The sequence below is a fragment of the Gymnoscopelus microlampas genome, assembly GCF_963454915.1.
Source record: "Gymnoscopelus microlampas genome assembly, chromosome: 17".
Taxonomy (NCBI): Eukaryota; Metazoa; Chordata; class Actinopteri; order Myctophiformes; family Myctophidae; genus Gymnoscopelus; species Gymnoscopelus microlampas.
In genome coordinates, this window is record NC_139954.1 from 36,901,260 (window position 1) to 36,927,067 (window position 25,808).

At 39.9% G+C, this 25,808-nt stretch overlaps 2 protein-coding genes across 2 annotated transcripts; both read right to left on the bottom strand.

The window, feature by feature from the left end:
• Positions 1-5,287: 5,287 nt before the first annotated feature.
• cyp27a3 (cytochrome P450 family 27 subfamily A member 3) lies at positions 5,288-16,076 on the bottom strand. The gene is made up of 9 exons (XM_084084565.1): positions 15,703-16,076; positions 14,242-14,432; positions 12,610-12,809; positions 10,754-10,951; positions 9,540-9,703; positions 8,873-9,039; positions 7,958-8,039; positions 7,066-7,272; positions 5,288-6,147 (listed from the first exon to the last, which is right to left on the bottom strand). The coding sequence occupies exons 1-9, from the start codon at positions 15,961-15,963 to the stop codon at positions 6,034-6,036; spliced, it is 1,584 nt and encodes a 527-aa protein (XP_083940691.1). The 5' UTR covers positions 15,964-16,076; the 3' UTR covers positions 5,288-6,033.
• A 1,179-nt stretch (positions 16,077-17,255) lies between these two features.
• eaf2 (ELL associated factor 2) lies at positions 17,256-25,156 on the bottom strand. The gene is made up of 6 exons (XM_084084659.1): positions 25,004-25,156; positions 23,657-23,751; positions 23,338-23,474; positions 22,093-22,277; positions 21,004-21,306; positions 17,256-19,709 (listed from the first exon to the last, which is right to left on the bottom strand). Exons 1-6 carry the CDS (start codon positions 25,104-25,106, stop codon positions 19,666-19,668), a joined length of 867 nt encoding a protein of 288 aa, XP_083940785.1. The 5' UTR covers positions 25,107-25,156; the 3' UTR covers positions 17,256-19,665.
• Positions 25,157-25,808: the final 652 nt, after the last annotated feature.

Below are 25,808 nucleotides of genomic sequence, written 5' to 3' on the forward strand. Positions count from 1 at the left end.
TACTTTTTGGATACGATGTGCGGAAAAGGTTAAGAATCAATAATATTGGCCACCGTTCTCTGGTTTCGCACTCTGCCAGTACCCGACGTAGCGGGACCTCATCAGAGCTATTATACAGTGGAGGGAGAGGTTCCAAACGGGGCTACCACTTTGGATGCACAATAGGGTTCTTGTTTTGCGCAGAGCCCACAAACCATAGGTCTGGAATGTAATGCCTGGTCAAAGCAGTGAGCAGAGGCTCCCCGCTACTCAGTGGATGGATGGGGGACTCTAAAACAGTTATGTAAGAAATAGGCCTACTCACATGTTTTACTGTAAGTAAAAGTATCCATACTGCAATGTAGAAATACTCTGTTACATAAAAGTATTAAGTCAAAGTCCAGAATTAAAATGTATAACAAATCTTTTGAAAATAGCCGATCTACAAGCTCACAATGTGTCACATTGGGATGCATTTGTGAGCTTGTAGATCTGTTATTTTCAAATGTCCGAAATATATATAGGGCTGAAGTGGTTAGTGTGTTTTGCAATAGTAATCAAAATCTACAAAGTAACTATAACTAAAGTTTTCATATAATTGTAGTGGAGTAAAATACTGAAGAAAGTAAAAAATACCTCAAAATTGTACTTAAGTACAGTACTTGAGTACATGTACTTAGTTACTTTACACCACTGCTCAAAAACAAATCCCTTTCTAGAAAAAAAAAATAGCGCAATTATCATTATACATTTGACCATGTAGATGAGTTAATTGCACTTCAACATTTGCATCTCTGATAAAACATGGTAACATGGTGCAATATCAATTTAGGGCACAGACTCAGAGTAAGAAGTGCATCACTGATGTAACTGCTCTGCTCACTGCTCTGGTGAAGATGGTTACTGATGATATGGTCAAGCTACAGAAGAGGAGTGATGTCAATAAGGAGGATACTTGTAAGGATGAGGTAGACCAGGATGTGCGTAAGAGAATTTTGTGCATGCCAATCAGGAGGGCGAGGGCCAGGAGGATGTGGTGGGTGAATGTGGTGGGATGTGGTGGGCAATTTCGGAAAAGTCGATGATTCGGGATTCCGAGAAACTATAGGGTTCAAAGATCCAATTAAGCCTCCCGATATGCTCACAGACGATTGGCCCGGCCAGAAAATTGTCAAATATGTTTGATATTTATCTGGTTGATTTCATCACTACTGTTCGAGTGGGACGGCAGGAGTGAGCCCTGACAGCAAGTCCCTGGTTGGATTCCAATGCCCGGTGGATCTTTGCTGCATGTCACCCCCCGATTGTCTCTCCCCGGCCCGTTTCCTGTCTCTCTACAGATCAGTAAGGCTTGACAGAGATCAGAATACAATTTCCAGTCAAACAATCAGCATAATGATTTATGCTGACACAGTACAACAGTGACACCTAGCTCCCTTCAGCCTACTGGCAGCTAAGAATCTATTCCATGTTCAGGGGCCCATAACCCACTATTAATGTGTTGTTGTACAGGTAGTTGTAGTCTACAGTAGCAACCCATCAGCCACGTACTACATTTTGCACATCCCCATCATTAAACGTTGTTCTAGTTTATACCATTTTGGCATTTTTGTGTGTGTTTTAACATATTACACAATATTGATCATATATTTCTTTGCAGTATATTATATATACAGTATAGGGCAGGCTATACATATACAGTATATGTGTGTGTGTGTGTATATATATATATATATATATATATATATATATATATATATATATATATATATTTATTATGTATTTGTATTAGTACTCAAGAGGCCAGCATTGTTATACCACAAAGTGGCCACCCCATAAACTGTAGTCCCAGTGGATTCCAATAATTATAGCACTACTAACTGTATCTGCAGTAGTGAAAACACAAGGGAATAATACATAATCAGAGTTACATTTTACACAATTTAGTAAAGTTTAGGCCTACATTTTAGGCCTATAGTAGAAACACATGTAAGTGCTCGCTAGGTCATGGCCATGAATATCTTCAACAAATGAGAAGGCCTCAGGCCTGTAGACCGTAGTTGCATGTATGTACTTTTCTTTGTTATGATGAATAGGCATATAATTGCCTACTATGTCATTTGAAATGCATTGATTTGTTTGTGAAAACTGAATGGGAGAGGATCTTTCAATAACAAGACAGGTGTAATTGATAGCTGGTTTAGGTGGTAAGGTAAATGGCTGGTCACCAATAACTCACCGGTAGCCTATGTCCAATGCCCATCAAAGCACGGAAACCAGACTGCCAGTTCATGTACTTGGTTTATTTCTTATAACTCCATGCAGATGACATGTTGAAATGATGATTGAACTATGGGAGAGGAAAAAAAATCAATAAACGCAATAAACAAACGAAAATACTTAAGATAGAAAACAGAATTTCAATTAAACAGAATACAACGTACTCAATAATGCATCAGATATGATATGAAGACAAACAGCAATGGAGTATTTTTCCTCTCTTCCAACACAACCTCCTCACCCCTCACCATAGACAAATGGATAGGGGACATCTACCTCGGCCTACTGTATATCTAGGTCAGGTGTGCCTGGTTAAGCCTGGAACCAAACCACACCCACCAATAAGTGAAGATAGTTAACTCTAGTTAACTCTCAATCCATGAGAATATGTCCATGGACCTCCTGTGATCATGCCATGGACCACTAGTGGTATGTGGACCAGTAGTTGAGGAACAGTGCACTAAATGACCTGGTGACCTAAGATTACGCATCGATGTAGTCACTAGTCAGTTACTGGGAAGTCGGAGGTCAAGAAATTCCACAGAAAAGGGAGGGTTAGAATGTCAATAAGGCGAAGTGACTATTATATTCTTTGTTAACGGTTTCTGTTTGTGTCATGAGAACATCCACACAGCTATAAAGTTGCATCATTTTTATTCAAAATTAGGTCAATTCTGAGGCATCAATATAAATAGTTTTCACTGGAGATTTTCGTATTGTTTATTAGTCACGCCCCAGTGTGTAAAGACCTTGGGTGATAGTCCTAAATTATGCTGGTATTAATTGTTTTGAGAGACAGTTTGGCAACATGACACTACTGTTGCTCCCCTTTGAGAAACACTACTGTATTGAACCATTAGGTGCCCTAAAAGGTGAAGAACTGGTAGAGAACCTCTAGAACTATATTGGGGTTTAACAGATCCTTTGTATAACGGAACAGTGGTGCTATCTCCAAAGAACCACTGAATATCCAAATTGTTTTGTGTATATGTAAAGGACTGGCCCAATAAGCACACCCACTTACAGGATAAAGGCATCAGCAGCAAAACGTGGCATGGTGACCGGCAGCTCCACCATGTCCTAATACTTGAGTATACACTGAGTGTGTTTGTTTCTGGCAGCCTTTTATACTCAGCTGAGCCAATCAAGTGTGAGTCAATCAAGTGTGGGTTCTACCATTTTGCAGGTAACCTCATACATGCAACAAATCTAAATCACACATTCCATTAAACATCTGAATCAATACCCCTGGTAAATACATATAATGTATGCACTCTATTGCAAAACAAACCATATCATCACATTATTAGCAGCTTCCAATACACAACACAAAACCCCCCTCCCTCTTCTACTGTGGTCCAGTCCAAAACCATATATGGTGCTCGGGCACCCTGGGGACTCTTTTGCCCGAACACCCTGGAACAGACAGACATAAGCAGTATTAAATCACAATCCAATATCACATATATATATTACCAAATATTATATTGCACATTCCTCTTATGTTATTGCACTGCATATGAGTAAAGTGCATAATGCTGTGCAAATATGAATACATCAATAAATACTGGTACAATATATATATATGTGCAAAATAAGTTGTGTGTGCAAAATAGTGCCAAATATAAGTAACGTAGGACCTCTTTGTTACAGTATATATAGGTTTAAGGGGTCAATCATCCATAGCTCAGTCTCCTTTTAGCAGGGATGACATCAGCAGCATAACGATGCCAGCACCAACAACACAGATTATTCACACAAATTTTGCCAACACACGTTTTCCCGCCTTTGAAAAATGTGTCTGAATAACAAAAACTTGCAGGACAATTACATAGTATGTGCACAGAATTATTTTTGAGAAAAGCTAAAAGATTGTCAAAAATGTACCAAATTATTACAGTAGTAATTTCTTTACATTTTAATTTGAAATGCTTCAAAAAGCTAAATATAGCAGGCCTGCATATCATATAAAAAGATGAATGCATTCTGATAAAAAAAAAACATGATGCTCTGAAAGAGTTGAATCAAATTTGTCTGGGGTTTAGGTTAAAGATGATTTTCAGAGCATTTTCTAAACTGTGGATTTAAGATGATTAGATGAAACACATCAGATTCCTTGTTCACTAACAAGTTACATGTTGGGCTCTGCATAAATCAAATGAGCATCGTTTACATTATGCCATCCCAAATATCTCCAAGTAGTGGTAGTGCCCACTCTCCCCAAATTGTACCAAGTCTTCCGTCCCAAAAACATCACAACAAATTGTCTCAGGTGCTCAGTGTTCAGAAAGAAAAAAAAGTGCCTACTGCCTAGTCTTCTCAAGGGCCCACTCTTCTGGATATCCAAAAAGACTATATATGATTCTTATGGGGGAACAACACGATTCAAGATGATGTGGACTAGAGTAGCCTTAGCTAACCCATCTGTGACACAAACCATTACACAGCTCAGAAAATGTCACTGATGAAAAGGCAAAACCAGTATTCTATTGAAGATGTGATATCAGTGTAATGTCAGCAGGTATCAGTAAAACATGAATTAATTTGCCCCCACCTCACCTCTCAAAGATGTTGCAACAATTAGTTCACTATTAGTTATGTCAGTAGTAGCATAATGTGTACACTAGAGGTCAGTATTGCACTATCACTGTACAGTCTCAACACAACACAGTGGTTAATACAGTTCTGCTTTATAGACGGGTTTCCGAGCGACGTCATCACAGAGCAGAATGCGCAATCTGCGCATGCCTGGGGGAAAGGCGCGTTCGAAAATACAGCCCTGAGCGGCAGTGAGCGCACTGGCCAATACAAACTAATAGGCGAGTGTGCTCCGGTGCGTAATTTCCAAACGCACCCATAGGCTTACCCCCTCCTCTGCGCGGTCATATCCTCTCAATGTTTACAAACATGAAACCCGTCTATAGTCCAGTTAAGTTGTGAAAAAAATCAATTCTGAGGCATCAATATAAATAGTTTTCACTGGAGACTTTTGTATTGTTTCTTTGTCACGCCCCAGTGTGTAAAGACCTTAGGTGATAGTCCTAAATGATGCTGGTATTAATTGTTTTGAGAGACAGTTTGGCTATATGACAGAAGCTCCCCTTTGAGAACTGGTAGAGAACCTCTAGAACAGATTCAGATTTAACTGAATGTTTATTTTTAAAAAGCATGTCTAATACAATTCAGACAAATCCATTAAAGCACTATTACACGCAATGTGTAATATTAAAATGATGACTCTAAGATAAAGGATCACTCAAATGTAAAAATGCCATTACATTTGGACATTTGCAGGTTTCTACAGTAATACAGCATATCATTGCAGTGGAAGGAACACACAGTATCCCCTAACCATGTCAGGTTAGAATTATTACTCATCTCAGGTTTCATAAATCTGGAGTAAAGCCTTTAAATCAACACACAGAGGTCAATATAAACATTCACATCAAATACAACACATTATTTGGAGTTCTGATATGACAGCAGCAAAATGTACAAAAATTACAAGGAATTTCTCTGCAAAACAATGGCTTTCTGGATCAGTATCACCTATGCATGACAAAGTATGTATATATTTACATGGGAGGAAGAACAGTAAATTGCAAATCTCAAACAATGGCAGTTGTTCCAACAGAAAGAAAGAGTTCAACAGGAGCAGAGACCTCACCAATTCTACCCTGTAAACAAGTGGTTGTCGACGGCAGGGCAACACAGTGTGAATACTAAAACAGTTCCTAGAGAGACTCCTGACGATATCGTCTCCTCCTGGTCCACTCATCTGTCAATAAACTGCAAGTTCATTGGCGTAGCAGGGACAAGAAGGGTCCTGGTGATTGGCTTGACATCAGTTCCTGTGGGATCGGGCCTCACCTCGTATTGTTTTGTCAACTGTTGGAGGAGGGAGTAAGCAAAAGTGAGAGGGAGGGAGGGGGGAATGTATCATCATCATGGGTGGAAAGTAACTAAGTACATGTACTCAAGTACTGTACTTAAGTACAATTTTGAGGTATTTTCACTTACTATTTTTACTAATGGAGTATACTTTCAATTTTCAATCATTTTACTTCTACTCCACTAAATCTCAAAGGCAAATATTGTGCTTTTACTCCGCTATAATTATTTGAAAACTTTGTACTTTTGCTCAAGTAGATTTTGAATACTGAACTTGTACTTGTAACAGACTATTTCTACAATAGGGTATTGATACTTTTACTTAAGTAAACATGTGAGTACGTCTTCCATCACTGATCATCACAGAGTGAGATTCAATATGAACAAAAAATATATAGATGATACATAAAATAAAATAATTGCAGCAGCTCCTTGATGGTCTGCGTCATCCCACTGTTAATGATTACTCTCTGCTTGCCAGCTGACAGATTGATTGTTTTTGGTTCAAAGTTCTGATTTGCGGTCACTGATACCAGGAATAACACGACAGGCAGCCACATTGGCACTGATCAGACAGTTATTATAGGTCAACCTAATCCTCCTTTGTGTGCATAGCCTACTAACTAACACATGTTACTGTTTTCTAGGTTTTAACTGGCTTGATCAGCAAGTCGTCGCACCGCGATGCGTTGTGAGCTTGTAGATCTGCTATTTTCAAATATTTTAGTACTTTTACTTTTGGTACTTTAAGTATATTTTGATGCCAATACTTCTGTACTTTTACTCAAGTAAATTTTGAATTCTGGACTTTTACTTGTAACAGAGTATTTGTACATTTCTTTTTGTAGCAGTATTGGTACTTTTACTTAAGTAAAGAATTTGAGTACTTTTTCAACCACTGCTTTACAGTCTTACCCTGGATAGAAGGAGGTACATCTCTAGCTCAGCCACCCTCCGACCCAGGCAGGCCCGGATCCCAAAGCCAAAGGGTACCGACCCAAATGGGTGCTGCTTCTGCTTGTCCTCCCCTCCTCTGAACCAGCGCTGGGGCAGGAAGGCGTGGGGATCAGGGAAAATCTTCTCGTCATAAGACACGGCATAATGACACAGGTGGAAAAGGGTCTGAGAGCGAGATAGACAAAAATATTAGCGATGTCACATAATCATATTTTCATCGTTTTGACTCAATGATATGAATGCACCAAAGGAGTTCTTTTTATAATACAAGTTTGAAGACAGGTGAGGTTTAGGGTTTAGTTGTTTTTTTTTGCCTATTTCCAGTGAAAAGTAATGCCACGCCCAGAACATGGGTTTATGTGATATAATTGTGTCCGCCAGGAGACTATGTTTTCACTTTCCGTCCCCGTCCCCCCCCTCGGCCAAGCTAACATTGGTCAAGCCTCACGTGACACGTGACAATACGTTGAAAGAGTGTGCTCTGATTGGCTAGTGAGACGCATGACGTATAGCGGCCTATAAATAGATGTGTCACTTTGAAAGAGTCTGTGTCTCTTTCAAAGTGAGGTAAGACAGGAATAATCACGAAATGGCTGAGAAATGGCGGAGCAATATATTATGTAGACACACTGGTGTCATCACAATACGTAATATAAATAGCTTAGACAGGATTAATCAATATTTGCTGGCGGAGACTTGTGCTCCGAGGAGCACATTTTCTAGTTATATTTGGCTTTATGCAAAGGAATATGAAAAGGAACGAGCTCCATAGTCCTTACACCAAGAGTTGCCTTACGTTCACATGTGTGAAAAGAAAATTTACTGTATATGAGGATTTAAACCTGTTCACCTGTTTGGGGAAAAGATGATCTCCCACCACGATTTCACTGTCCACTGTGAGACGGGCATTTCCGGGCACAACTGGATATAGCCTGGTGACAACACAACGCAATAGGGAGTCATTCAAGGCGACGTATTGTGTGATCGTTTTTGGGGCGGTGTAGCCGACCCCTATAAGTGAGTTTTGGACACCAACCCAAAAAATTTTGTACCCCCTAACCCTTCCATTGTTAATGCAAATCGATACTTTTTTCATATCAGCCAATCACATTACAGCTAGTGTCATCACCACTAACTGTAATGTGATTGGCTGACTTTGCAAATTCAGGACTGTGATTGGCTAGCGAAACACATGACACATGTGCAGCCCTATGAATAGCAGTATGGACTTTTAAAAAAGTCATTTATCCTTTTTTTAAAGTGAGTCATGTTGTGATGACCACACACCGCCCACTTCACACTGGGTGTGATTTTTTACACACAACAGCTACTGTATATGCACTGTAATTCTTCACAATTATGGGTATGGTGCAACGTTTTTCAATCAGAATTTCAGATCACGGCCATGACAAATGATGAAGAGCCATCTTGGACTAAACAATCGGAACTATTGACTATTGAGTTACAGTATATAAGTCATCCAATTAGTTGTTTTTTGGTATTTGCACCTTTATTTAAACAGCAATGACGGACGGTGCACATTTTGTTTTACCCAAACGTGCATGCAAGCTTGTCTTCTAACATTAACAGGTACAAAATCACTTGTATTAGAAGTGCCTTTAGCTGTCTATAGCAAGTCTGACAATAAAAGTCTGAGTCTACCTTTATGGAATTGGACCCAAAAATGGGCCGCAACCCTATGTTTGGAAGACACTTTAATAAAGGGTTACAGGTTAAAGTGTTAAATGCCAGTTATGACCCTCACCGTAGCGTCTCCCTGACAACAGCTTTGAGATAGGGCATTCTTGCAATGTCGTCAGTGGTTGGCACCGTGTCTCCCGGGCACACACTCATCACCTCCTGGTATAACTTCTCCTGGATTTCTGGCTCCCTGGCCATGTGGTACAGAGACCACGAGATGGTGTTGGAAGTCTGAAATAAAGACCCAAGGATCTGACCATTAAAACCCTGTAATCTCACTGAGCATGGTTTCATGTTAAAGTATAACTTATCACATTATTTATGTATTACTTATCACAGAGCAGAACCCACAGCCTCTGAAATACAGTTGACAGTTTTAAGAGGCAGCTAAAAATGTACTTTAATACTCAGTAAAAGTGTACATTTGTTAACTCTATGATGAATGTGTAAACACTGTATGTATTGTTGACCAGGTAAACATTACGATTACATTGGGGTGGTAAATTCACATTTCCTCAAATAAATGTGGGAAATCTACTGGTTATAGTGGTTTAATGTAGGTGTAAAACACTTTCTAACCATCATTCTATGAATAGTTCAAGACCACTGGCTACAAATGTAACTATGGCGAGCTATGAACAGTTCCAGACCCCCAGAGAGGAACCTATTTTCATGCCATCTCTGGCGGTCTGTAACTACGAACTAGAACATTAATAACGATTGCGTCTCACCGTGTCGACTCCGGCCAGCAGTAGTTCGGTGATGCTGCCCAGGATCTCAGAGACAGTCATCTGCTCACTGAGGAGCAGGTGTGTGAGGTACTCTCCCTCCACCGGCTGCCCCAGCCTCACCTTCTCCTGGATCTCCTCCATTTTTTGCTGAACCAGTTGTTCAGCTGGGTTGACGCAGGAAGAAACAAACGCATAATCACTAAAACGAGACAGTAATATGGTTTGAAATATTTTAGAAGAAAAAGTATTTTGCCCATGCTGGAGTTAGCTGAACCTTTTTCTCTGTGACACACAGGGAATCAACTGAAACTTCAAACAAGCTAAATACACTCACACAGAGTTCACAGAGCATGTGTCGGGTTGGTGTTACGTACATGGTGAAAAAACATTGTGAAAAACACAACTGCATTGTGCCATTATGGTATGTTTTTCTGACTTTTAGTTTCGGCACCGACCAATTCAGTTTTGGCGGTAGACTGAATAGGCTCTATGCACAGCAGCCATTTTGGAAAGAAATTGGGCCCCTTCTTTACTTCCTTCACAGGTGTTACCAATGATACTACTAATGAAGGCTCTGTTCCATTCTGGTCAAACAGAGTCAGGGTGCTGATATTGAGCATGTTGGCTCACTGGAAACACTCTGCTACACCAGTGGGTAAGGGTCCATTTGGTTCCATTTGTACACTCTCAGAGTTATGGGGGTCCTTGAAATTAAAAGGTTTGAGAACCACTGTGCAACATGAAATGGAACAGAGCCTTCATTACTATCATTGGTAAAACCTGTGAAGGAAGTATGGAAGAGGCCCAATTTCTTTCCAATATGTCGCAATGTGCCGTGAGCTCGTCGGATGGGTTTTTTCACTATTTGATGAACATGACGTATATACGGTTTACAGTCGTTACAGTAGTCTCCCAAGACTGACTGGTGGCCAGTGTTGCCAGATTCTGTGAGAGAAACAAGCAACCAGGTCTAGGAAAACCAGCCCAAAAGAAGCGATTATGGGCCGCATGAGCACTTTAACATATACATCAGCTATTTTCAAATAGAATCTTGCAGTGAAATTATAATAAGCAGATCTGGCAACCCTGCTGGTGGCTCTGCTACCGGTTTGTCAACATGTGGCAGGAAATACCAATGAACTCTAGAGGGGTGTGAACCAGAACAACACAGGATAAAGGTGTCCCCTTTTTTGCCTTATTTGGCATGCACTCACCAACTTTGAAGAGATGGTCCCAGACAGCCACAAAGTGTTTCCAGAAAGGGAGGTATGGCCAGGTGCGCTTGGGAAAGAGCACAATGATGGGAGACAGCCGGAACATTTCACCCACTGAGAAAATGAACTTCCGTGTCTCCTCTGGCATCTTCTCGTTCAGGCAGCCCATACGGGTTTCAAACAGCACCGAACAGATCCCTGCAGGCACAAACAATGCCTAAATTAAAATGTTATAATCTACTAAATATTCACGCTTAAGGCCTACACAAACTACATGAACTGTAAATAAAGCTGAAGTATAATAGAAAATAGTTCATGTGTAATAAATAAATGGTAAGGACAATGAAAGTCTCTCATGAAAAGGGTAATTAATACAGTTTCTGCACATAATGTTAGGTTGTAACTGATTAATTAATTGGTCTTACTTTCATTCTTTATTAATGTTAACAATATATCTACCAACTTGAGGTACACATTATTTTGTGTGTTATTTTGTTATTGATGGTGTTCTTGAAGTTTGAATTTCAACTGAAACCTTGATTTCACAACAGAAATGTGCTTTTCCCCCCTAGTTAGATAAAGATAGATAAGAAGGGACTAGCAAATCAAACAAAAGTTAAACATGCGGTGTAATTGTTGTTTTAAAGATACAAGCATTTAGGCTCAATGTAGCCTTACAGCGCATCTTGGGTTCGAATCCCGATCCCGACGGCCTTTGCTGCATGTCATTCCCCATCTCTCGCCCCGTTTTAGGGATGTGTAAAAGTGACCAAAATGAAATTCATATACTATATTTCTATACATAACGATTATTCAAATATTCAATTATTCTGACCTGCCCGTTTCCTGTCTACCTACCTACTGTACTATCAATAAAGGCATAAAAAGCCCAACAAATAAAATAAAAATACAAGCATTTAAAATGTGCTGAACGTCCACAAAGACCTTACAAGACACTGAGCTCAGAGCATTGTCATTATCTAATCTACAGTCAAGGTTAAGTATGTCTGAGCAAAGCTTGCAACGTCAATAACCATGACCCCATTCACAGGAAGAGGACATAAAGCAACAAAGGTCAAGGCCGTCCATGCATTAACCTCACAACCCTGTTTGAAACATTCTCATTCCAACTCACAATGCACAACTGCAATATAGTAGAACTTCTCTGTGACTACATCTAATTGAAAGAGTCATGGTCAACTGCAGCAAGGTTGGTATTCATACTGTATACATCAATTATATGTTAAGATTCTGTAGATATAACGTATAATAAGTTCAATTCAACAATAATTTAAAGTCTTAAATCAATCAAAACAAATGAGGAGTAGCCGCACTCTCTCAGCTCCAATGCAATCATTTATTGAGACATAAAAATAAATAAAAAACGCTTCAACAGCTAAGCTGCCTTCTACCAGGACATTGACTGAACTTATTTAACCCCAACACCAAAGGCAGCTTAGCTGTTGAAGCTTTTTGTGATTGCTATGCCTCAATCAATAACTGCATTGGAGTTACAAGCGGGCAGGCAGCAACTCGCCATTTTTCTATTTACCTTTGTTGGCTGGACCCCCATCATTACAGGCGTGCGTTCAACCTATTTTGACTCTTAGAACATAATCCAAACACGTTTGCCATGAATTTTAGACAAAATCTCCAAGTTGCAAGAAGCCAATCATTCACCTCTAAGTGACACTCTCACAGACCTGATTAAGACCTTTAAAGGTCGAAAGTCCTGAATGAAGTCTAACCAGGGAGCTTTTAACAACATCCCTTATTTTCTTACTCTCAATGATTGTCTAGCATTGTTTGATCCATGATGTGGATTAAATAAAAAAAACTCTCTGTCCTCTGCTGACCTTCGAATGCAAACTTGTAGAGTTCCCCAGCCAGGTCGTGGACCACAACTCCTTGGCCTTTCGTCTCCTTCAACCAGGCAACTTTGCAGATGAAGTCTGTCACCACCTCGTTGATGGGGTTGGTGTAGCAGGACACGTGCTTGGGCTTCAGCATCCGAGGGTTTAAGATGCTGCGAATGCGCTGCCACTTTGCCCCCATCCTGCCAACAAACAGGCTTTAGATCCTGTTTTACAGATATACACACATACTGTATACATTTACTAAACACTAGGCAATATTATTAGCATGTTCATTTAATAAGTGCGTCGGTGACATTTTATACACATCCATATGAAGTTGCTCAACTTAAGGGAAACATTTCACCAATAGGCCTGGCTGGAAATCGCAACATGCAGATTTGCCTCACACTGTTTTGACATCTTGAGGGCATTGTTTTCGCTATATCAACAGAAACAAAATGTCGGTTTGTCAATACTTTTGTACTTTCACTCAAGTATATTTTGAATTCTGGGCTTTTACTTGTAACAGAGGATTTCTACGTTGCGGTATTGATACTTTTACTCAAGTAAAAACATGTGAGTAGGTTTTTCCACCACTGCTAAAATATACTGACAACCTGTACACCCATTGCACAGTGGGCTAAAATTTGAAAACTTGTGAAATGGGACATTCTGCCAAATTAGTACTTTTACTTTTGGTACCGTAAGTACATTTTGATACCAATACTTTTGTACTTTTACTCAAGTACATTTTAAATTCCGGACCGAGTATTTCTACATTTCAATATTGATACTTTTAAATAAGTAAAACATTTGAGTACGTTTACCACCACTGGTTTTAGCTATATCAACAGAAACAAACTGTAGTAGTGTAGTGTGCTGTCAGAACAGGTCTGGTAGGAATGACAGACTGGCAATTAAAAAATACCCTGCCAGTGCCATCATCACATTTGTCGAAACCAACTGCATAGGTAACCTACTGTATACAGTCAGTGGTGGAGAAAGTACTCCAATTTTTTACTTAATTAAAAGTATCAACACTGCAATATAAAAATACTCTGTTACAAGTAAAAGTCCGGAATTCAAAATGTAAGTTTGAGTAAAAGTAGAAAAGTATTGGTATCAAAATGTACTTGAAGTACCAAAAGTAGAAAGTACTCATTATGCAGAATGTCCCATTTCACAAGTCTTCTGATGTGTAAAATGTCTAAAAATAGCAGATCTACAAGCTCACAATGCGTCGCATCGCGACGCATTGTGAGCTTGTAGATCTGCTATTTTCAAATGGTCGAAATGTATATAGGGCTGAAGCGGTTACTGTATGTTTTGCAATAATAATCAAAATCTACAAAAATAATAACTAAAGTTTTCAAATAATTGTTGTGGATTAAAAGTACAATATTTACCTCTGAGATGTAGTGGAGTAGAAGTAAAAGTATTGAAAATTGGAAATACTTTAGTAAAGTAAAAGTACCTCAAAAGTGTGTATTGAGTAAATGTACTTAGTTACTTTACACCACTGTCTACTGTCATGGAATTTATCCAGTGACACAAAAGTTGTGTGACGTCGATTGCAGTTCTCGAGTCGAGATGTGCATTTCTAGTAATAGAGATCTAGACGTTTTCACTCACTCGGTGAGGGGGCCGTATGCCTGGTTCCTGAGCTCTCGGTAGCCCCTCCAGTGTGGCATGTCTGTCCGGACAGGGAGTCGACCCTCCTGCCTCAATACCTGCTCAATCAGCTCGGCCGAGGCCACGTTCACTATCACCAAAGGGCCATACTTTGACTTCCACAATGGGCCGTAGATCTTGCTGTGTTCAATCTGGAAAGAAACATTGAAAATAAATTGATTGTACGATATAGTATCGAAGCCCATTTCCACCGATGTGATGGAAAATAAAGAATTCTGCATGTCATTATGAGAAATGATAAGAAATAACTTTGTAGGCTATTTAAAAATAATGACTCACAGTGTTATCATAACAAATTATGATCTTTAAACTTTCTCAAAATAATGATCTCAGCATGACTTAATATCAAATAATAATAACATTGTATTAACTTTATTAACAGTTAATGACATTAAGTCATTCAATATTTGAGTATCATTATTTTTGGTGAAGTTTCTCATTATTCTGAGAAAACTAATTGAAGATAACCAAGTCATTGGATATACGTATCTATTCTCCATAATGGATCATAAACATAAACAGGAAGCTTTTCAGTCAGACCTTATAAGGAGAGCTTCAGTGTGGACCAAAGAAGGCAAACATTGAGCAATTATTATCCATCTCTATGAAAGCATAACTAATTCATGGCCATTATCCAAGATCAGATTAATTACAGAACACACTTTGCACTTGGCTTGTGTTCCATGATGGGACATGTAGGCCTAGAGCATGTAAGAGAAAGAATGGTGCTAAAATATACTGATAACCTGTTACAGTACAACAATAGCAGTAGCAGTGGTGTAAAGTAACTAAGTACATTTACTCAAGTATTGTACTCAAGGACAATTTTGAGGTATTTTTTACTTTACTGGAGTGTTTCCAATTTTCAGTAGGTACTTCTACTCCACTACATCTCAGAGGCAAATATTGTACTTTGTAGATTGATTTAGATTATTATTACAAAACAGGCATTACCCACTTCAGCCCAATAAACATGTCGGCCATTTGAAAATAGCTGATCTACAATCTCACATTGTGAGCTTGTAGATCTGCTATTTTCAAAGGATTTTTATACATTTGAAAACTTGTGAAATGGAACATTCCGCACAATGAGTACTTTTACTTTTGGATACCAATACTTTTGTACTTTTACTCAAGTATATTTTGAATTCTGGGCTTTTACTTGTAGCAGAGTATTTCTACATTGCAGTATTGATACTTTTACTCAAGTAAAAAAATGTGAGTAGGTTTTTCCACCACTGCTAAAATATACTGACAACCTGTACAACCATGGCACAGGGCTAAAATAGTGATTTGTTTATGTGAGATACAGTAGAGCTGGGGCAGGTCGCCTACATATTTAGATCCATTGAAAACTGCTCTGATGATTTATCACTATATATTAAAGTATGATGCACTTACTTGCATCTGATGGGTCGTCTGGAAATAGCCTTTCACAAAAAGCCAATACAAAGAGGTCATGAAAGAAGGGCCATCCAGATCATCCATAGTTTTCTGTTTATTATCGCCGCCCATGACAGTCGCTGTAGACGTAGACGCGTCCCGTCGGTTATTATCCGCAATATAATAATTCAATGTCGATGTCACTCTACTAATGCCAATTGCGTGTTGTTCGAGACGGCAAGCACGCAATCCGATGTATGTAAGCGACTTGCTGAACATCTTGGCGTGAAAAACTGTCTTTCGTTAGAACCGTGTAATAACCGTGTAATAATCCGTAATCCGTATTATTCTGTAGGTCTAGACACTGTTTTTGCCGATGCGTATTACAGCCTAATGCCTCTTGCTCCAGTGAGACTGGCGATGGCACCACAGCCCAGCCTACCACCGATCAACTATTTCACCAATGAAAGGATTTTGAACTTTGGTACAACAGTTAGCCCTGATACATGACTGTCATATCATGACAGTCATGGATGAACTTCAACCTGGTGTTTGCACTTTCTCCCCTTTTGGCCCGTACGTCTACATAAACTAAACGAATTTCAAATATAAAGAGCTTACCCCATGGCCACGGATGTTACAATTATGTACGGGTTCTCAGAAGTACCCGTATTTTCCGTATTGTTCAATAAAAAGCATTTTTAATCCGATTGGTGGCCATTTTCTCCGTATTTTCACAATGCTTTCAATCTTCCAACTACGTGACCCTATCGGTTGGGAGGTGTATTGCACTCTGATATATTAGAACTCTATGATAAAATGGCCACCAATCGGATTAAAATGCTTTTTATTGAACAATACAGAAGATAAGGGTACTTCTGAGGGCCCGTACATAATTGTAACATCCGTGGCCATGTGGTAAGCACTTCATATTTGAAATCTGAACGTTTATGTTGATGTACGGGATAGAAAGGGAGAAAGTGTAAACACAAGCTTGAAGCTCATCCATGACGGTCATGACAGACGACCGTCGTGTGATCCATGGCTAGAAAAGTGCGACATGTCTATATTTTCTGTTGCTGGGTGCATATATAATAAGCACGCAGCCTTGCGTATGAGTGTCAAGCTCATTTGTTTCATCTAATCATTCATTTCAGGTTTCAAATAGGCTATATGTTTAAGATTGTGTTAGATATACTGTACCCGGTAGCCATGACAGCTAAGGGGCGTGTTTAGTGTGTGTGTGTGTGTCATGTGTGCAAGTTATCACAGTAGCTCAACATGTATTGTTAAAGTGATGCTGAATATTGCAGGTGAATCAAAGGACAATAGACACAGGACCTCAATGGAAATAGGCCCTGGGCTTTTATGGGTTATCCTTTTAGCATTTTTTTGTATAAATCTGTGCCACTGCACCTTTCCTGCAAACTGTTAATAAAGTAATCAATCAATAACCGTTATCTGATTCACCAACATTCTTAAACAATTTCTTATTCGAGATGATAGCAGTTCCATCCATATACCACTCAATCTGAAGTGAGATTAAATGCACTATAATAAACACAAAAACAAACAATTAAAATATTTATTAATCTATAAAGGGATCAATTTCAAATGTTTTACTGATGACATGTGACTGAATCCATTATCCTCCTCTTGGCAAACATACAATATATATTTACTTTCCCATTTGCAGATATCTGAGAACAGTTATGTCACTTTTCAAATTGCCTGAGACCTCAAAGAAATGTTGAAACTTAAAGCGCTTCCTTCCTCCTGCCTGTTCAGTAAGACAGCACAGCATTGAGATATGGGGTTTGTCAAGAGAGGCCACTGATATAATTGGCCAAGGCAAGTAAAGTCCAAGTTATTCTTTGCTGCACGACGGTGTCACTTGCAGACAAAATGTCATATACATTGGAAAAATGGACGCATCATTTTTGAGCCGAGTGACTCAGTCATGCAACAAAGTATAAATAGGCTCAACGAAGGCACATTATGTGCTGTAAGACTCACAGTGGTGTGCAGTATCAAGGCTCCAGGTTTGGTACATACAGTAGTACAGTATATGACATACTACCTTGCATCTCCCATTGCTTTGCTCGCCCACTAAAAGTATATAAAATATATTAAGCATTTAATCTGTTGGTCTGAGTATTGTAAAATATAAATAAGTTAGATTCAAGTATTGCAGGCTTAAAGCTACAAAGCCAAATCATGTTTTCCCCAAACACATTGCACTGAGCACCGTCTCGTATTACCCCAACACAAAGATTGACCCAATTCTAGTGCACAATTTTCTCAGAAAGACCTACGATATCTTCAGATCATAACATTATTACATAAAGTACCTTATTTATTCCAGAACATTTTAAGAGACACAAACCCAAGTGTCTACTTTCCGTAATTTTTTTCCCCACAGTAATCTAAAGTCAAAAGCTCCTATCACTAACATAATACTGACGCTGTAAGGCTGAGCACTCCACCCTGATAACCATCAAGAGTGGAATGCTGTCTTTCCTTAAAAAAAAAAGCTGGCTAATCCTTAGTCCTCTTTTCACTTCTTTAACCACTTAAACCATATACTTGTACACTTTGTTAACCGCCCAGTGCTCTATCCTACATCCACTCCTTTTTTCCCTCAACACAAGATGTTAAGTGTGCTGTAAGATCGCAGATCCGCCATTTGTACCGAATGTTCAGTGAACGTTAGGGTTCATGTGGTTAGTTACAAATAACACATATGAGCATATGAACAACCTAATACAATACACTGTATACAGTGGAAGCAAATCTAGTTGATTTTTAAAAATAAATATATATCCAAGAACTTTCTGACCTAAGGCACTAAAACAAACTTAACATAGATTAAGTGAAATATTAAGTGAAATGTAGGAAAAACAGGATATTGTAAATTGTAGAATATTAACCAATTTAGCTCGCCTGAGGACGATCTAGAGACGTCCGAGGACGACATAGAGAAGCCCTACATATTGTATGACGAATAGCGAAAACAGCAGATCTACAAGCTCACAATACGTCGCAATGCAACTTTTTTTTTTTGCATTTTCACATATAACAATCAAACTGAGGGCTTCCTCTAACATATTTGACATTCTACACAGAGTAGCACCACCCTCTGTCTAGCATCAGCTGGGCTGGAAGAGGGATTTGACCATTGAGCTATGGATTGACAGGTGTCAGTTGTCAATATTATTGGTTGAAATTGGGCTAGATCCGCCGATGTAATCACGCAATACATTTTAGCTTGACCGGAAGTATTTAAGATCAAGCCTTTATGTACTTTTGATATCAAATACACCCCCCCCCCCCCCTTTCTTTGGCATCGATTGTTAACCAAGTCTCCATTATGACCATGGAAATGCTCTACACGTGTGAATTTTTCTTTTCAATTCAGCCGTCTTCAATGTCGGATGAACAGAAACCCATCCTACCGTACAACCTGCCCTCTCATGTCCATGGCCAGTTGCCACAGCACTGTAACTGGCAAGTTGACCACATGAGCCCTATTCTGTCATAATTGGCGACCATTCAGCGAAAATAGGCAAAACCTTTGGCTACTTGATGTACAAAATATATGTATAGGGTTTAAGTGGTTAAACACTCTGTCTGCCTTCTCATAATATGTTGTTTTGCTAGTCTATGGTCACATCACCCCCTGTGCAAACCATTAAGTTAAACTTAAACCTCGCACAAACACATAAGGCAATCATGAAAAAAAAAAAGACCCGATATGAGATGTGTCCAGGTATAAGCAAATGTCTTTGCTAAGTGGAGGTTAGGGGGAGACCTGTTGCAGGACATTGCAGATACATGGTATTAGCAGGCAGCCCCATATAAGAGGAGGAAGCAAGACAATGCATATGGATCTGCAAGCCCGGGTTCATTTCCACCTCATTATACACCCGCCCCCCAAATCGGATGTCCAAAGGCAGACAGAAACCTATGTGTTCCCAGTCATCAATCGCTTTCACTGCCAGACTCACTTAGTTGGAGGTCGTTCTCTGGAAGAGAAAAGGGAGGAGGAAAAAAAACAGTCAGCAATTTATGAGAACGATTACATACATATTTGTCAATCCAAAATTATTCACTTAGGTCAGTAACAGAAAAAGAGCCAAACTGCAATATAAATAACAAAAAGTAGAAACTAGCATAGAGATAATGCTTGAATGACAGCTTCAGCTGCGGAGATGCTGTGGGTTGATGTGTATATATGCTGTACCGGTATACAGTATAAAAACATTTATTGGCTAACAGTACTCCCTACCCTACAAATACTTATTTTTTATACTGGTTGTGTTTGCTTCGAGAAATATTTAGTAGCTTTCACACTTAAGTGTTGGTTAATGTCTATAATGTTGCTTTAAAGCAACCTATGTAACTGTTTTGAGTGAATAATTTGTTATTTTGACCAATCTCTATGGTAGAGCATGTTAATACAATATGCCTAACACAAATGTGGTGGTGATTTTGGTCACCATGCTCTTCTATTTAGGAATTTAAATCCTGTGGTAAGGTCTGATCACTACTGGTTGACAAGTGTTACTGTCTGAAGGTCAAAATTCAATATCCTCCTGAGCAATGGTGTTATGGTCGCTACACGGGACACCACAGCATTTGCGTGCGCTATTTTGCAGGTGCTATTTTGCATGCGCTATTCCATGCGTGCATGTGACGTCATTAAAATACTGTTCCCCAGAAAAACAAATTACCATTACACCACTGCCCCTGAGCAAGCGTGCTCTTATTAGCTCAGCGGTAAAGATTTCAGCACTTGTGCGGAGGACCTGGGTTCAAATCTTGGGCAGGACATGAAAGGTACATGAGAGGTTGCAGTTTTGATGTCTCAGTATGTGCCGATTCTGCCAATATAATGAAAATGCTAGTTTTGAAGTTAAATGAACCCATTCAATCCGAGAACGCATCTGTGTCATTTTAGATGTCGTTGGCTATTCAAAAATAGCGGAAATACAAGCTCATAGCGCGGCACCGTGTGCTGAGCTATGCAGAGCTTGCAGATCTGCAATATTTTTGGGAAAAAAAACTTGAAAATGTGTGAACAAATTCGCTTTAAAAACATATATATCCAAAGATTTGCACAAATGTTCAAGATTTTTCTAAAGAAAATAGCAGATCTACAAGCTTGTAGCATGAGCTTGCCATTTTTCAATAGCCAAAGACAACTAAGATGACACAGTTTGAATGGGTTAAGAAACCTGCCGTTTTGAAAACCACCTATTTAAAATTGATCCAGCCAATTGATCAGAGCATCCCTGGTTGCTACTGTCGGATACCCACTGAGTGTGTTCATCAGGTGTCCTCCTCCGCTCTCCTCCGGACGGTTGGCGGAAGAGGAGGAGGTGGTGACGGCCGGGGGGGCAGTGGTGCTGCTGAGAGCGGGCTGGTATGTCTGGTGGGCGGGTGGTGCCGTCTGGTGGGCGGGCGCCGACGGGGGCGAGGAGCGCCGCTCGGAGCGCCGTTCGTCCTCCGAGTCGCTGCTGCTGGAGCTGTCGTCACTGCTGGAGGACGAGGAGTTGTTGGAGCCTGAGGAGCTGTCGCCGCTGCTCATCTGGTCCATGACCTGTGCCTCCGCCATCAGCTCTGTGTGGACGGACACACACACACACACACACACACACGGACGGACGTAAGACATACATGACGTATGATGAGTCTGATGCATGGCATATTTAGTCACTGGGGAGTTGAAACCAAGGGGCCAGCCTGAGATTTTTACATTGACGCCAATACGGAAGAGACAGTTCATATGAATGGCCTGTAGTTTCGCTGTTTTACCCCTGCTGGTGTCAGAAAGAATTTATTTCAACGCAAGCGGATGGGTTTTTGACAAACTTTAGACTAGATTTTCTTACCTTAATAAAAATTGTCATAAATACAATATGCTTCCAGTCGCTAGTTTAAAGTCTCCTTTCAATAATCATGATATGCGTTTTGGTAAACTATGGTCCCATTTATTTTAAAATTGACGATAAAGTAGGTTATGCTCTGGGGGGGGGGGGGGGGGGGGGGTTGATTTGATTGACAAGCTACACAACCAATAGCATTCATTCCCTGCCCCCGCTTTTGATTGACAAGCTAGCCAACCAATAATGGTCTGGTGTCATTCTGCAGGATATGACGCGATATTGAAAGATGGCGGATTGCACACAGCTGAACAATCGGCTTCATTTACGGTCTGTAGAGTCTAGGGGCGTAACGCTGTCCATTCATTTTATACAGTCTATGGTTGAAGCCCATGTCCAAAACCGTTACTTTTCAGGTAATGGAAGAAGTTTCGCAATGGATCTAATGCAGTTATAACTTATTCACACGCTCTTGTTAATACTTTTTAAGTAGGGGATTAATTTACGAAAAATGTCAACATACCTCTTTCGATGTCGTCCATTGGGGAGGCGGGGGACATCTTTTCCTTGGGTGGAGACTGAGAGTTCTTGGGCCCGGTGGGAGTCTTGTTGCTACTGCCACCGCTGGTGGCACCGCTCTTCACCTGCTGACTCAGACGACTCGTCTGCTGCTCGAACCGAGACTGGACCTTACTGCTCCCTTCAGCCCTGGGCACACACACACACACACACACAATGCACATGCATTTTCTTTAAAATCCTTATTTATTTACACACTCAGGGTTGCCAGATCTGCTTATTGTAATTTCCCCGCAAGATTTTATTTGAAAATAGCCGATCTACAAGCTCACAACGCGTCGCATCGCGACACGTTGTGAGCTTGTAGATCTGCTATTTTCAAATAGCTGATGTACATGTTAAAGTACTCATTCTGCCCATAGTTGCTTCTTTTGGGCTGTTTCTCTCACAGAATCTGGCAACACTGAGGGAACTAGCCCTCTTTTACAATGGTGCCAAGGTAACAAAACAGTAGTACAAAATAAGAAAATATCTATAGTATAGCAATAGTTCAATATAAAAGCAATTATCAAAACCGTTGACGCTCAAATCAGACTTAAGACTGAAATTAGAAACTTAAAATAACCAAGGGGTACAACAGAGACAGCGTATGGAGTATGCAATGGAGTGCATTCATTGTTTGAGGGGCATGACATTTAGTCAGAGAAAATATATCAGCATACGAGTGCCAATATATTTAGTACTTCCTCTCACGTATTACTACTTAACACCTTGAACCATGTATACTATATAACATGCAACCATTTTCGGTGATCACCCTCTCACCGCAGTGGTTTGTATACTACAACATGACGTCACTGAGCCGCGGTGATAAGCGACTCACCGCTCACCTCAGCACATCTCTCTGTTTTACTGACCGACATCACCGGAATATGAGTGCCTACTAGTACCATAATCACCATTTAGATGGAAACGTTTCCACCTAAAAAAAAGTGATCACCTAAAATGGTAGCATGCAGCCACCTTTAGTAACTACTGTAATACTTAGTTGACTACTGGGGTACTTGGTTTGCTCTTTGTTCGCTCTACACCAAATCTCTTTGGCGAACATAACCGATCTACAACGTCAAGCTTTTGCACTTGTAGATCTGCTATGTTCAGTGAATGTTCCCCCAGAATAGGGATACAGGGTTCAAAGCATCATGTGTTTTTAGATAATTTCAAGTACATTTTCAGCTAACCCATTTACCTGGTCTTTTTGACAGCTATATTGCTGTTGAGTTTTTCAAGGCGGTACTCTCCAGTGTCATGGTTCACAATAAGGATGCATTCCTTCATGTAAGGCCTCTTGGATCCCTTGAAGACCGTTACTGGGGCAGTTGAACCCTAGGCAGAAAGCACAAGCAGCAAGTGGAAAAGCAGTCAAAACACTTGTGGTGATGACGATGATTAGTAATAATAATAATATTAATTTTCATTAAAAAAGGGTATAATAATGTATAAATGAGACACACGTTCAATAAAGATAGTGGCATTATTTTCAGGAGCCTCCAACTTGTGGTACCAACCTCTAAATTAGGTAGTGTTATGGTGACTTGCTCTCCTTTTCCTACTTCAAGGTCCCCCTCACGTGCTGTGTCAATAGAGGCTGGTTTGAAATCATCTGTGCAAAGAGAAAGGAGAGACATTTTAAAGGAGGGCATTATTTAAAACAGGGGTCTTGAACAGGCGGTCTGGGGCCCCTAGGGGGTCCTCAGAGCTACTATAGGGGGTCCACCAAATCTTTGTGTGATGAGATGTTTTTTAAACATTAACCACTTGAACCCTAGCGTCCCTATTCTGGGGGGAACATTAGCCGAATATAGCAGATCTACTGAAGGTTTAAGTGGTTAAATGTATGAAATGAACAAGAACAACATTAATTTACACAACAATGATGATAGTCAATGAAGCTATCTATGAAATCTATGAAAAGGTTTCAGCTAAGGGGTCCTTGGGCTGAAAACGTTGAAAACCCCTGATTTAGAACAAATGTCAGTCTGGCCTTCAGTAATGGGGAAGCCACTATTACACCCTTTAACCAGCAGATGGCAACCACGTCACGTACTAGACAGTCATCACCATTGCATGGCTAATGTTTTATCTGACAGAAAGATGGCATCATCGACTATTAAAGATGACAGACCTAATAAATCGGAATTGTTCAATTTACGAACGACGATATTAAAGTTAAAGTCAGTTTCATTGGTTCTAGATATTGCTAACAGCAGGCTTAGTTCCAACAAATGAGCCAAACAGAGCGACAGCATGGCTAACAAGAAAGTAGCCCTGATATATGACTGTCATGGATGAACTTCAACCTGGTATTTGCACTCTCCCTTTTTGGCCCCTACATCTACATAAACGTTCAGATTTCAAATATGAAGTGCTTACTCCATTGCCACGGATATTACAATTATGTACGGGCCCTCAGAAGTACCAGTATATTCCATATTGTTCAATAAAAAGCATTTTAATCCAATCGGTGGCCATTTTCTCCGCATTTCCTCCGTGCCTTCAACTACGCGACCCTATCAGTTGGGAGGTGTATTGCACTCTGTCTGATACATTATAACTATGATAGAATGGCCACCAATCGGATTAAAATGCTTTTTATTGAACAATACGGAAGATACGGGTACTTCTGTGGGCCCGTACATAATTGTAACATCCGTGGCCATGTGGTAAGCACTTTATATTTGAAATATGCACGTTCATGTAGATGTACGGGCCGTAAAAGGAGAAAGTGCAGAAACCAGGTTGAAGTTCATCCATGACGGTCGTGACAGACGAGCGTCGTGTGATCCATGGCTAACAAGAAAGCTAACATTAGCTATAGCCAGGTAATAATAATGTATTTAAAATGCCACACTTACATCGCACCGTGTGGTATGCACTTTTGGGATGTTTCTCAAATGTTTCCCCTAATTTCAAGACGTGCTCTTGGTTGTCAAAGTTGGAATATGCCGTGCCATTCATTCTGAGAAGGTTAATGTACAGTAAACTTTGAGCTATTCTTCTCTATCCGATACCATCTATGGAAGAACTGTCACTGTTGCCAGGTTAGTGAGAGAAATAAGCAACCAGCTCTATGAGCGACGACTAGGCCTACAAACCATAGAGTTAAAAAATAACTACAAACTCACACAACGCGTCACGACGCTAGGCGTTGCGAGCTTGTAGATCTGCTATTTTCAAAAAAGGAAAAAGCTTGAATAAAAGAGGTAATTTTGGAACATTTTGGAAATATTTTAACAACATAAATCTGGTATGGGGGGTCCCTGGCATAACATATTTTCAGATGGGGGGGGTCCGTGGACAAATACATATTCATTTGGGGGTCCACATGAAAATGTTTCACAACCACTGGTTTTTAAACAACATTAGGAAACAAGCCCCAAATAAGCAACAACTACACTTTAGAAACAAGCCCAAAAAAATCGCAACCTACAACCATCAATATTTTATAAGCAACTTTATAGAAAAACAAGCCCAAAGTCGCTTATAATAAGTGGACATGGCAACACTGAGAACTGTAATAGCCACCTCACTACTACCACTAAGCTCCGCCTCTTCTTGGCTATGATCGCTGTGATTGGTCAATGTTCGGAACCCCGGGTCTGATTGGGTTCATAGTTTGTCAATCAACATTCGGTAAGAAGTTCAGTTTAGTTTACCAAA